Below are 14,616 nucleotides of genomic sequence, written 5' to 3'. Positions count from 1 at the left end.
CACAACGAGTGATTTGGAAGGAACCGGTGACAGTGGCTAACTGCAAGCATTGCAACTGGGAAGTCGGGAATAAACAAGCTCAGACTAGGAAAATACGTTTGAACGGTCATCCAACTCGGAATTGTAAATCTTTCTCTGATGACAAAATTTGCCCATGAAGGACGGCCGCGCCACCATCCTGTTCAAGTGAGCACATCACAACAAGGTGAGTCCAAAAATGTCTTATATGCTGCTGCATATGTAATATGCTAGGGAGATATGTATACTGTAGCTAAGAAAGTAATACTAAGTGTATGTTGTGTAATAAGATGTTAGTAGCCCATATGCCTCACCCTAATAATTTGGTCTATTTTCACCTCTTAATTTCGCCTATCATTACTGTTCTGACTCGGCGATGCACATATAGCTGTTTTTGTGAAATGTCATCATCTAATATTAAGAGCTTTCAATGTCTGCTTATATGGCCCCTTTATTTATCCTACGGTTCGGACTTGGTGTACAGGGAAAATACTGTAACAGCAGCCCATGTTCTGAATTATGTCACTGTACAATTTAAAAGTGCTGAACACATTATATTGACTACATCTGTCTTAGCTCGCTCATTAATGTCTTAATTAAAATTACGGAATGCCTCTTATCCACTCATCGTTCTCTAATGGCATAGTTTGTAAATCTCAATTGTCAGTAGAAACTACATTTGTTTAATCAAGTCAGCTATATCAGCTATGTTTGTTTTTTTAAGGCAGTAAGCAAGGCTGAATTCATTGTTTTGCTGCCAGACAAGGCTCTGCTGATAGCCAGGTGTAGCAGTGGTAAGGATTCACTCCATGGTGCTGAAAAGAGAGCCCTGCTGTTGGGACAGCTTTATGTAGGCCCGGACAGTTTGTGGGCACTGCTTGTCGCCGTTATAGTGCAATTAATATATTGTTAGTGTTGTGTTATTTAGTGGCTTTGCTGGCAGGCATATACATTTTTGGGGGGAGTTTGCCCCAACAACATTTACATGCTAAAATCGCCACTGCCGTGCCCTTCGATGCTTACCCTTTCTGGCTGGCGAATTTCATAGATGAGGGCTTTTATTTTGAAAGTTCGTGAACGCCAACAAAACCACAGAAGAAGAAAAAAAACGGAACATCTATTTTATTTGTTGCGGTTCAGGAGGACAACTTGTTAGATAGCTAGCTCAATTATCTACGACCAGCACTTGCTAAATTCACAGATAACCTAATCTGCGTTTTTGATTCAACTCGAAGAGGCTATTTACACCATATTTCCACGGGAGAACACCTATGGTCGCTGGAGAAGATGCTAGCTGTGCGCCAATTTCTACCTAACACAATGACCAACTACAGAGCTTTTCATACACAACTGTCGTCCATCATGGATGCATTGACTAAAGCGGCGGTGGCAGATATCTGCGAGCTCGTAGATGACAGTTATGCTGTTTTACAATTGGAAATCTCTCGAAGCCACAAAGAGAATGAGGCATTGAGAAGGAAACTCGAGTTGATCGAGACCATCATTGCGCGTGGGCAGAGAGGGAATATGGCAGAAACAAACCACCAAGCTAAAATTGATTCCCTCAATGCCGGTATGTATGTATGTATGTATGTATGTATGTATGTGTGTATGTATGTGTGTGTGGGGGGGCAGCTCTATCTGAAATGAACATGCCTGCAAAGCCTGAAAACTTAACCCCAAAATGTTTTTCGCAGCTAAGAGGAGTTGCCACATTATTCCAATAGGTGTCTCCATAATGACAATCTAAATACAACTGGTAAACTTGCTTTACCTTGTTCTCCGCATTTCTCCCTTCGTTATTGGTTCATCATACCAAATTATTTTAATCTGAACCATAGAAGTGATTGATAGTGAATGGTAATATGTATGTTTTTTTCCCCTCCAGAAAACATTGTAAAATAGTAATAATACAAGTCACATTGCTGTAATATAGTCACATTTTCAACCGGAGTATGTAAATCAGAAAGCCCCAACAGTTTGCATTTCATAAAAAAATGTAATTCATGTATGGCTGTAGCCTTACGTGACGTCCCAGTCATCTATCCCTCTTAAGATGGAAAGAGAAGATACAGTGGGGCAAAAAAGTATTTAGTCAGCCACCAATTGTGCAAGTTCTCCCACTTAAAGATGGAGGCCTGTAATTTTAATCATAGGTACACTTCAACTATGACAGACAATGAGAATTTTTTTTTCCAGAAAATCACATTGTAGTAATTTTAATGAATTTACTTGCAAATTATGGTGGAAAATAAGTATTTGGTCAAAAACAAAAGTTTATCTCAATACTTTGTTATATACCCTTTGTTGGCAATGACAGAGGTCAAACGTTTTCTGTAAGTCTTCAAGGTTTTCACACACTGTTGCTGGTATTTTGGCCCATTCCTCCATGCATATCTTCTCTAGAGCAGTGATGTTTTGGGGCTGTTGCTGGGCAACACGGACTTTCAACTCCCTCCAAAGATTTTCTATGGGGTTGAGATCTGGAGACTGGCTAGGCCACTCCAGGACCTTGAAATGCTTCTTACGAAGCCACTCCTTCATTGCCCAGGCGGTGTGTTTGGGATCATTGTAATGCTGAAAGACCCAGCCACATTTCATCTTCAATGCCCTTGCTGATGGAAGGAGGTTTTCATTCAAAATCTCACGATTACATGGCCCCATTCATTCTTTCCTTTACACGGATCAGTCGTCCTGGTCCCTTTGCAGAAAAACAGCCCCAAAGCATGATGTTTCCACCCCCATGCTTCACAGTAGGTATGGTGTTCTTTGGATGCAACTCAGCATTCTTTATACTCCAAACACGACGAGTTGAGTTTTTACCAAAAAGTTCTATTTCGGTGTCATATGGTCAGATGAAATTCTCCCAATCTTCTTCTGGATCATCCAAATGCTCTCGAGCAAACTTCAGATGGGCCTGGACATGTACTGGCTTAAGCAGGGGGACACGTCTGGCACTGCAGGATTTGAGTCCCTGGCGGCGTAGTGTGTTACTGATGGTAGGATTTGTTACTTTGGTCCCAGCTCTCTGCAGGTCATTCACTAGGTCCCCCCGTGTGGTTCTGGGATTTTTGCTCACCGTTCTTGTGATCATTTTGACTCCACGGGGTGAGATCTTGCGTGGAGCCCCAGATCGAGGGAGATTATCAGTGGTCTTGTATGTCTTCCATTTCCTAATAATTGCTCCCACAGTTGATTTCTTCAAACCAAGCTGCTTACCTATTTCAGATTCAGTCTTCCCAGCCTGGTGCAGGTCTACAATTTTGTTTCTGGTGATCTTTGACAGCTCTTTGGTCTTGGGCATAGTGGAGTTTGGAGTGTGACTTTTTGAGGTTGTGGACAGGTGTCTTTTATACTGATAACAAGTTCAAACAGGTGCCATTAATACAGGTAATTAGTGGAGGACAGAGGAGCCTCTTAAAGAAGAAGTTACAGGTCTGTGAGAGTCAGAAATCTTGCTTGTTTGTAGGTGACCAAATACTTATTTTCCACCATAATTTGCAAATAAATTCATTAAAAATCCTACAATGTGATCTTCTGGATTTTTTAAAATCATTTTGTTTGTCATAGTTGACGTGTACCTATGATGAAAATTACAGGCCTCATCTTTTTAAGTGGGAGAACTTGCACAATTGGTGGCTGACTAAATACTTTTTTGCCCCAATGTATTCATCATGAGTCAAGTACATTGTTTTATTCTACGATCAATTAATCACATTTTATAATTTGATAGTCAGTAATAGAGTTAATCAGTTCCTCTCTGTCCTCACCTGCAGGAGACTGCCCAAAAATCTGAAGTCAGAGGAGAAACAATGTTAGGTAGCTAGCTTGCTACATACAGGGCTCCAAACTAACTTTTTTCATCACTGTCCCTGAATCGTTCTGAAGTGCACTTTAACTGTCCCAATGTATATCAATCTACTGTTGACTAAGACCATTACGCACAAATTTGCACAAACGAGGCTGCAATGAAAACTAATGGACTGTAGTGACTGTGTTGGCTTCAAAATCCGGAGTGTGAACTACGTTTCTGTTCAAGCGTTGATGGACATGGTAATAACCCGATTAGTATTGGAGAAGAGTTGAAAAAAAGGACCCCTCTGAAGCTGTACGTTAAATTGTGATGTGTCATGACTTAACGTACAGCGCGCATAATGCAACTCATTCTGTGTTGTACAGCCTCTCCACCAGGTGTAGCGCTTCTCTCACAAATTAAAAAGAAGAAAGGGACAGGGTAACGGGGATACCTAGTCAATTGTACAACTGAATGCATGCATTTTTTGCGTTGTCACTGCAAGCCATCAAGACTCAAAAGCCGTCACAGCCGCTGTTTACTTCTGAAGATAACTGTAGCGCCGCCCTAAAAACCCGATTATAATTTGACACAAACCTTAAAGTAGATATGTAATGACACTTAATATAAACTCTTTATAGTGTTTTATTTACATTTTAGAGGTGATGAGTTGGACAGATTGGGTGAAAAAAGCTGTTTCCCCACACGGCTGATCTCCCCCTTTCACTATCACGCAGTAGGTATCGCTTCCCCACCTGCCATTTTTAAAAAGACCCGACGGAGCTCATTGTCTCCTTCAATCATGCAAAGACGGGCAGCATGAAGGTCTCGTCTTGGATTTTGCTGGAAAGGGGAGAAATTGTGCTTTACAATGGTATTCATATTATGTTTTTAGGGCACTAAAATAAGGTGAATTGTACGTTACAGCGCAATGTACAAAAGTGCCTTAGTTAACTACAATACCCCATAATGACAAAGATAAAACAGGTCATTAGACATTTATGCAAATTTATAATGTAAAAAAATTCTGAAATACCTTATTTACATAAGTATTCAGACCCTTTGCTGTCATCATGGGGGTATTGTGTATATATTGATAAGGGGGGGAACAATTTAATCCGTTTTAGAATAAGGCTGTAACCTAACAAAATTTGGAAATGTCAAGTGGTCTGAATACTTTCCGAAGTCACTGTGTATATATATATTTTTCTTGCTTTATTTTTTTACATATTTTTTTCTACATTGTAGAACAATAGTTTTGATGTATTCACTATGAAATAACTCACATGGAATCATGTAGTAATTGTTAAACAAATCAAAATATATTTTATATTTGAAATACCTCAAAGTAGCCACCCTTTGCCTTGACAGCTTTGCAGACGCTTGGCATTCTCTCAACCAGCTTCATGAGGTAGTCACCTGTAATGCATTTCAATTAACAGGTGTGCCTTGTTAAAAGTTAATTTGTGGAATTTCTTTCCTTAATGTGTTTGAGCCAATTAGTTGTGTTGCAACAAGGTAGGGGTGGTATACAGAAGATAGTCCTATTTGGTAAAAGACCAAGTCCATATTATGGCAAGAACAGCTCAAATAAACACCATCCCATCTGGTTTGCACTTAGTGGGACTATTATTTGTTTTTCAACGTGACAATGACCCAACACACATCCAGGCTGTGTAAGGGCTGTTTGACCAATACGGAGAGGGATGGTGCTGCATCAGGTTACCTGGCCTACACAATCACACCTCAACCCAATTGAGATGGTTTGGGATGAGTTTGACAGCAGAGTGAAGTAAAAGTGCCCAGCATATGTGGGAACTCCTTCAAGACTGTTGGAAAAGCTTTCCAGGTGAAGCTGGTTAAGAGAATGCCAAGAGGGTGCAAAGCTGTCATCAAGGCAAAGGGTGGCAACTTTGAGGAATCTCAAATGTGAAGTATATTTTGATATGTTTAACACTTTTTTTGGTTACTACATGATTCTATATGCTATATTTCATAGTTTTAATGTATTTACTATTATTCTACAATGTAGAGAATATAAAAAATAAAGAGAAACCTGTGCTAACATAATTTCAAAAGGGTTTTCTATTTATCAATTAGCCTTTTAAATTATAAACTTGGATTAGCTTACACAACGTGCCATTGGAACACGTGTGATGGTTGCTGATAATGGGCCTCTGTGTGCCTATGTAGATATTCCGTTAAAAATCTTGTTTCCAGATACAATAGTCATTTACAACATTAACAATGTCTACACTGTAATTCTGATCAATTTGATGTGATCTTAATAGACAAAAAATGTGCTTTCAAAAACAACCAAACTTTTTTGTGTATACATACACACACAAAATAATATGTGCACACCCCTTCAAATTAGTGGATTCGGGTATTTCAGCCACACCCATTGCTGACAGGTGTATAAAGTCGAGCACACAGCCATACAATCTCCATAGACAAACATCGGCAGTAGAATGGCCTTACTGAAGCGCAAAGTGACTTTCAATGTCCATCATAGGATTTTTACTTTCCAACAAGTCAGTTCGTCAAATTTCTGCCCTGCTCGAGCTGCCCCAGTCAACTGTAAGTGCTGTTATTGTGAAGTAGAAACGTCTAGGAGCAACAACGGCTCAGCTGTGAAGTGGTAGACCACACAAGTTCACAGAACGGAACAAAAAATTGTGTGTCCTCGGTTGCAACTCTCACTACCAAGTTCCAAACTGCCTCTGGAAGCAACGTCAGCAGAACTGTTTGTTGGGAGCTTCATGAAAACGGTTTCCATGGCAGAGCAGTCACACACAAGCCTAAGATCACCATGCGCAATGCCAAGTGTCTGCTGGAGTGGTGTAAACCTCGTCGCCATTGGACTCTGGAGCACTGGAAATGCGTTCTATGGAGTGATGAATCATGCTACATCTGGCAGACCGACAGACAAACCTGGGTTTGGCAGATGCCAGAAGAAAGCTACCTTCCCCAATGTATAGTGCCAACTGTAAAGTTTGGTGGAGGAGGAATAATGGTCTGGTGCTGTTTTTCATGGTTCCGGCTAGGCCCCTTAGTTCAAGTGAAAGGAAATCTTAATGCTACAGCATACATTGCATGACATTATAGACGTTTCTGTGCTTCCAACTTTGTGCCCCCGTGCTCAGTTGGAGTGGAAGAACTTGACTGGCCTGCACAAAGTCCTGACCTCAACTCCATCTAACTGTTGTGGGATGAATTGGAGCACCGACTGCGAGCCAGGCCTAATCGCCCAACCTCACTAATGCTTGTGTGGCTGAATGGAAGCAAGTCCCTGCAGCAATGTTCTAACATCTAGTGAAAGCCTTCCCACAAGAGTGGAGGCTGTTATAGAAGCTAAGGGGGACCAACTCCATATTAATGCCCATGATTTTGGAATGAGACGAGCAGGTGTCCTCAAATTTTTGGTCGTGTGTGTGTGTGTGTGTTTTGATGGTCTTGTCCATCATGTGTGATTCATTGATGGCACATACTGTCTTCATTATAATATTGTAGCTTACTTAGTTATCAGGCCTACTTCTCACTTTGTCCTAGAACATTCCTCTTCATCTGGAAGGGCTGCCTGTACCAAGCAGTCAAATGAAAATCTAAGAAGAGCTGGAAAGATCACAGCTGTTCAGGAAGCCACAGAACAGTCTGAAAATAAAGAGGTAATAGAACAAAATCTACATGAAGCTTTATTAGAGCTGGTTTATGGCTTTCTCATGTTCTGTTTTGCCATCCATGTTTTATTGATGATAAATCCTGTTGAGAGCCCAACTTTAAAAAAACATCAGTGACCACTAGACCGCAGTCTAATGGTTTCCACTACAACCATTACTTGGTGGTTCCATTACATTGAGTGTCTTGAGACATTTTCCATGAGGAAGTAATGGTCTCTACTGGTGAAATCACAATGTCTATACCAGGGGTGTCAAACTAATTTTGCCCTGCAGGCTGCAAATCGGTCTACAATTTTATATTTTTTTATATTTATTTAACTAGGCAAGTCAGTTAAGAACAAATTCTTATTTTACAATGACGGCCTACACCAGCCAAACCCGGACGACGTTGGGCCAATTGTGTTCTGCCCTATGGGACTCCCAATCATGGCTGATTGTGATACAGCCTTGATTCAAACCAGGGTGTCTGTAGTGATGCTTCTAGCACTGAGATGCAGTGCCTTAGACCACTACGCCACTTGGGAGCTCCGGAGGAACGCACTGAAATTGTGTTTATTTCCTTCAAAATGTGCTAGTCCTCTATCCATTGTTTTCAGAATTTTCAATCCTCCCTGACCTAAAATTTATTTTGGTAATTGTTAGCAAGTTGGACAGAGTGAAGAGATTATTAATATAGTTTCATTTTATTGGGTTTTAGTAATTTCAGTGTGGATTGAAACCATATGCAACCCCTGGTCTGTACAAAAATATTATGGTATTAATGTCTTGTTTGTCTTTTACCTTTTAATCATGACTTACAGTACATGGCCCCAATTTTGCTGCCTCTACAACTCATTCTGCAAACCCTGCATCTTCCTGTATTTTCAATTAAATATGCTCTCTCGCCATATCAGGTGGTTTTGCAGGTACCTGAAGAGGAGAAGATCGGACCTGACATATTCTTAATTAAGGAGGAGAAGCTGGGCGGGGACTTGGATAGTAGTAATGACACACAGGATGTTCTGCTATTCAGTGAGAAGGGTAAGTAAAAGGTGTACACATTAATTGTTAGCCAGGTGGAATTGCATGGACGTTGCAAATTCCGTCTGTTATGTCAACTGCTTTTCTCTCCCCGATGTCAAGTGGTAAAGTGAACTGAGTTGAATCACACTCCTAACATTATCACACATAAAAGTAAGTGTAGGCCTACACAATTTCCCCCATTACAGGCAATATTGCTCCCCGCATCAATGCTGACAGTCATTTGTCGTGAGCGTTGTGGCCCAAACTGGTTCGACTGCGTCTCCCTGACATTAGTTGTAGATGGCTGAGCTACTACAACCCAATTTTAAATGTTTTTGAGACATAGGAAAAAGCTTTATCTACATTATTATTGCTTGTGTAGGGCAATATGTACCCCTACCCTGTTGCCAGCCACATCTCCTACTTCTCCCCTTACAAAACAATGGAAACACAGGTACATTGCTGTGTTTAACAACCCTATTTGCTCCAATCTCTTCCCTAAGGTACTGAGGCGTCGTATGGTGAAGTGGATGACGGTGAAGAAGGGCCATCCAGAATAACCACCTCCACCATAACTACGAGGGAGTGGGACAGAAGTGGAGAGGATAGTGGCCACCGATCCGAGCAGGGGAATGAGAGTTCTCAGAGGACTCCCCAGTTTTTGCGTTCTAAATTCACGGCCGGAAGATGGAACCCCCTGAGCCTTAACTACACACTGCATGAGACACCCAGTGAGTCTGGGTCCAGTCCACCGGGGGGGAATAATGAAATGGAGACAGTGGAACCCGTTTATGATTTCCCTTCAGAAACCGACACCGTCCCCTCTACTCACCCGACAGGGAAGCGGTTTCCCTTTGAACCAGACAGTAGTCCAAATTCTCTCGCTGGGAATTTTGAAATGAAAAGAGAAGTTTCTATGGTCAGCTCTCTACCCTACGACGTGGAACTGGATATGTGTTCTTCATGGAGCAACCAGGATATGCTGGGAATGGTTTCCATGCAGGACGGGAAATACCTGAAACCGGACCGCAGGGAATTGCTGCTTGACAAGGTTGCAGACTTGAGCTCTGCCCATTATCAAATGACTGCCGCCGGACTTCACGCTGCAGCCAAGTATGATAGCAGAGACAGCAAGCGTTTTATTTGCACCTTCTGCAGCAAGTGTTTTACATCGTCGCGAAATCTGGAGACACACCTACGGGTTCACACAGGAGAGAGACCATACAGCTGCACCCAGTGCGGGAAGAGGTTCACCCAGTCTGGCCATCTGAAAACGCATCAGAGCGTACACACCGGAGAGCGGCCATTTGCCTGCGAGCAGTGTGGTAAAAGGTTTGCAGGGAAACAGAATTTGAGGTTACACCAACAGAAAAACCACCCTAATATGTGAGGTGTAAGGCTAGTTGAGAGCTCCACGAACAGTTATGCCTAACATTTTTGAAGCATGAGACCAGAACCGTGACACTGTTTGACATCTAAGTTTGAACATTAGTCATGAAGAAAAGGCTATTTTGTATTTTCACACTCATGATATGTTTTGATGGATGAACTCCGCAAGAATGGTGGAGGTGAAAAACATGGTTTAACATTGCGATGCTCTAATTTCAATTTTTCTTCCATTTAATTGCCTTTGAAATGATACAATTGATAATATTTAACCCAATGAAACAAAGCTATTTGAGACATTATTACCACTGGAATGTATTTTGAAAATGGAACAGTCCTTCCATATAAGTTGTTACGATAATGGTCACACTTTAAATTTACCACAATTCATAAAGGCTTAATATAGCATACATAAAGTCTTAATAAGAACTATAGAGTGCATTGCCTAATGCATCATATCCTACTATGGAAATTCTCAAAAAAGCTGTGCTTTACAAAGGGCTGTAACTATATGTAACAATATAACATTATTAGTGTGTTTGCAAGAAGATGACTGGCCAGAACTGTAAACTTACATTTTTATAATACAGACAGTAGGAACGTTTATTTAAAGGATGAGTCAGTTCAGAAGCTAGAAGATTCATTACTTGCCAACAGCTGCAATTCCCAGTTAAACGACATCACGTTTTGAAGTTCACTTTCATTGTTTTGTCTAATATTCTATCATTAATCTACAAAGACGTTTTGTGGGTCAGTAGCTAGGTTTCCATCCAATTGGCGATTTTCATGCAAAAATTATAAAATCTGCATGATGAAAATGCGCATCAGTGCCTGATGACGTAGTGCATACAATTTACTTTTCCGTATAAGTTTTCAGGTACCGAATAAAATGTGTTCAATGTGTTTCCATTCAATGCATTTTCAACTCTACCGATAGCTTTGTAACAAACTGTTGCATTAAATAGCAAATGTGCCTACTCTGGTCTTGACACGTGCGCTCGAGCCAACAGCTCGCAGATACAGTATGCTCGTCTACATGATGAAATTATTATGGATAAGACTGAGAATATTTGTCAAACAGCAGTTTGAACAAAATACATTTTCAGCTAAACCCTAAAAGTACAGTATCTAACAAACTACGTTATGGCATTCACTAACTATTTGCAAATCATAGAAATGTGGATATGTTTGTGGGTAAAATTCTAATTTACTCAACCTTTTTTAAATGTATTGATTTACCTGTTTATTTAGTACGTGATTGTCAATATTTGGGTTTGGCAGTGTGTTGACATTGAAGGTGAATAACTTCCATAATATGTTTGAAATTAGTGAGTCAGAACAATGTTTTTAGTTGTTCATATGCAATATAAAAAGTCAGGAATAAGTCAATTCTAGCTCACCATCAGGCAATTGTTTGAACTTGTGCATTGCAATATATTTCTAATATTCATGAATATCTGTTTTGTAAATTCAGAGTTCCTTTTATAATGCATTTACATAACTGTCACACAATATACTTCACAATTTAAAAACAAGACATGTATACAGTGGCAAGAAAAAGTATGTGAACCTTTTGGAAATACCTGGATTTCTGCATAAATTGGTCATAACATTTGATCTAATCTTCGTCTAGGTCACAACAATAGACAAAGTCTGCTTAAACTAATAACCAACAAACAATGATATGTTTTCATGTCTTTATTGAAAACACTGTGTAAACATTCACGATGCAGGGTGGAAAAAATGTGAACCCTTGGATTTCATAACTGGTTGACCCTCCTTTGGCAGCAATAACCTCAACCAAACATTTTCTGTAGTTGCTGGTCAGACCTGCACAACAGTCAGGAGGAATTTTGGACCATTCCTCTTTACAAAGCTGTTTCAGTTCAACAATATTCTTGGGATGTCTGGTGTGAACTGCTCTCTTGAGGTCATGCCACAGCATCTCAATTGGGTTATGTCAGGACTCTGACTGGGCTCTGACAGGAGGTGTATTTTCTTCTGTTAAAGCCATTCTGTTGTTGATTCACTTCTGTGTTTTGGGTCGTTGTCCTGTTGCATCACCCAACTTCTGTTGAGCTTCAATTGGCGGACAGAACCTTACATCCTCCTGAATTTTTCTGTCGATGATAGCAAGCTGTCCAGGCCCTGAGGCAACAAAACAGCCCCAAACCATGATGCTCCCTCCATCATACTTTACAGTTGGGATGAGGTTTTGATGTTTGTGTGCTGTGCCTTTTTTTCTCCACACATGTTGTGTGTTCCTTCCAAACAATTCAACTGTAGTTTCATCTGTCCACAGTGTATTTTGCCAGTAGCGCTGTGGAACATCCAGGTGCACTTTTGCAAACTTCAGACATGCAGCAATGTTTTTTTTGGACAGCAGTAGCTTCTTCCGTGGTGTCCTCCCATGAACACCATTCTTGTTTAGTGTTTTAAGTATCGTAGACTTGTCAACAGAGATGTTAGCATGTTCCAGAGATTTCTGTAAGTATTTAGCTGACACTAGGATTCTTCTTAACCTCATTGAGCATCCTGCGCTGTGCCCTTGCAGTCATCTTTGCAGGACGGCCACTCCTAGGGAGAGTAAAAACAGTGCTGAACTTTCTCCATTTATAGACAATTTGTCTTACCGTGGACTGATGAACATCAAGGCTTTTAGAGATACTTTTGTAACCCTTTCCAGCTTTATGCAAGTCAACAATTCTTAATCTTAAGTCTTCTGAGATCTCTTTTGTTCGGGGCATGGTCCATATCAGGCAATGATTCTGGTGAATAGCAAACTCAAATTTTGTGATTTTTTTTATAGGGCGGGGCAGCTCTAACCAACATCTCCAATCTCGTCTCATTGATTGGACTCCAGGTTAGCTGACTCCTGATTCCAATGAGCCTTTGGAGAAGTCATTAGCGTAGGGGTTCACATACTTTTCCCAACCTACACTGAATGTTTAAATGATGTATACTTTGTGTTATTAGTTTAAGAACACTGCTTGTCTGTTGGGACTTAGATGAAGATTAGATCAAATTTGATGACCTGCAGAAATCCAGGTAATTCCAAATGGTTCACATACTTTTTCTTGCCACTGTATAATAAAGAGAACCTAACCACATTCATATGGTTCTTACCTGTGTAGCTTCAGAGGTTCCACCTGCAATATTTGTGTGACGAGAACACAGGCTGTCACCAAGGCTGCTGTTTTAAAACTTGGGTACAGACAGTATCTTTTCTTTGCCCCTTTCCTATTGTTTGTGGCATACTATTCTCCAGGTGGACAAATTCGTCACACATTGGCATTTCCAAATCCATAGTACCACCCAAATATAATTTGACATTTTAAAGTGTCAAACAATAAACTGTAACAGACTAGCCCTGAAAATGAACAGATACCCCGACCCATGTGGAATTCCATGGCTTTGCACAAGCAGTTTGCATCCTGCTTTGATGTGTTGACCAAGGCAGCAGTGGCTGACATCTGTGAAGTTGTTGATGAAGGTTATGCAATTTTGCAATTAGAAAGGAAAAGGAGGACCTATAATTTCCCAATGAAGCGATGGGAAAGCAAGAACTCAAGCTGTTGTTACAGAGCAGTCCCACCAGGTGAAGGTCTCCATCCAAATCAGTTGCAGCAGGAGAACACTGGTCATAAAAGGAATGGCATAACAATACCGCTGGAGTTTGAAGAGGTCAGTTGAAGATGAAGAGGTCAGTTCCCATGTTTAACTCCTTCAGTTGCTACAGTGCATTCTGAAAGTATTCAGACCCCTTGACTTTTTCCACATTATAGCCTTATTCTAAAATGGTTTAAATCGTTTTTTTTTCTCTCATCAATCTACACACAATACCACATAATGACAAAGAAAAAACTGGTTTACAGAAATGTTTGTATTATTGACGCACCGATATGACATTTTTGGCCAATATCCAATATTTTCCTTGCAAAAAAAAATATGGACATTACATTTTTGCAGTCTTTTAAGCATTCTAGTACAGTTAAATAGTTAACACACACACATGGACACAGCGGTCTAAGGCACTGTATCAGTGCAAGAGGTGTCACTACAGTCCCTGGTTCAATTCCAGGCTGTATCACATCCGGCCGTGATTGGGAGTCCCATAGGGTGGCGCACAATTGGGCTGTCATTGTAAATAAGAATTTGTTCTTAACTGACTTACCTAGTTAGGTTACACACACCACACTGAACGAAATTTTATTTTGTTGGCATTTGTGAATGTCCCCATTTACCAGTAAAACATAATCAAAACCTATTTCACTTACTTGCTGTGCTGTTTCATTGTTCATTTGTTCAGTCGTTTCATTCTCAACCAGGATTTCTATGGAACGCTGTTTGGGTCTTTGCGTGTCAAAAAGATTAATGTAAAATAACACCATTTCACATGTCAAGTAACACGACATCTGTTTCAGTAGCTAACTATATAGCTAGGTGTCATCTAAAATAACCCTAATTTATAAGACAGTTCTTATTTGATTTATGTTTGTCGGACCCATCTATGTGAAGCTAGCCACAATAAGGATTAGCCACAATAGTGGACTTTGCGGTTAGCCTTAAATAAAAGTATATGCATAATTCTACATTTGTTTTAATTTGCATCAGTCAATGACACACTTTAATTTTGAGGCCAAACTGCAAATTTCACATTTGTGCCTAATCCTTATTGTGGCTAGCTTCACAACACATAACCCGGTCTGGTCGAGCCTCACTAGCCAGATGAAGCTA

General features: G+C 40.4%; 1 protein-coding gene across 1 annotated transcript; it reads left to right on the top strand.

Moving 5' to 3' along the window:
* The first annotated feature begins 1,125 nt into the window (after window positions 1-1,125).
* LOC135504713 (zinc finger protein with KRAB and SCAN domains 3-like) lies at window positions 1,126-14,377 on the top strand. The gene is made up of 4 exons (XM_064923520.1): window positions 1,126-1,591; window positions 7,364-7,479; window positions 8,385-8,511; window positions 8,997-14,377. The coding sequence occupies exons 1-4, from the start codon at window positions 1,306-1,308 to the stop codon at window positions 9,881-9,883; spliced, it is 1,416 nt and encodes a 471-aa protein (XP_064779592.1). The 5' UTR covers window positions 1,126-1,305; the 3' UTR covers window positions 9,884-14,377.
* Window positions 14,378-14,616: the final 239 nt, after the last annotated feature.

This window comes from Oncorhynchus masou, chromosome 18 (assembly GCF_036934945.1).
Source record: "Oncorhynchus masou masou isolate Uvic2021 chromosome 18, UVic_Omas_1.1, whole genome shotgun sequence".
Classification (NCBI taxonomy): Eukaryota; Metazoa; Chordata; class Actinopteri; order Salmoniformes; family Salmonidae; genus Oncorhynchus; species Oncorhynchus masou.
The sequence above is the reverse complement of the archived record's forward strand: the minus strand, read 5'-3'. Positions and strand labels throughout refer to the sequence as shown.

Coding starts and splice junctions, on each gene's coding strand:
- LOC135504713 (XM_064923520.1), top strand. CDS start 1,306: ATGCTAGCTGTGCGCCAATTTCTACCTAACACAATGACCAACTACAGA. Junction 7,480..8,384: donor AACAGTCTGAAAATAAAGAG/GTAATAGAACAA, acceptor TCGCCATATCAG/GTGGTTTTGCAGGTACCTGA. Junction 8,512..8,996: donor TCTGCTATTCAGTGAGAAGG/GTAAGTAAAAGG, acceptor CTCTTCCCTAAG/GTACTGAGGCGTCGTATGGT.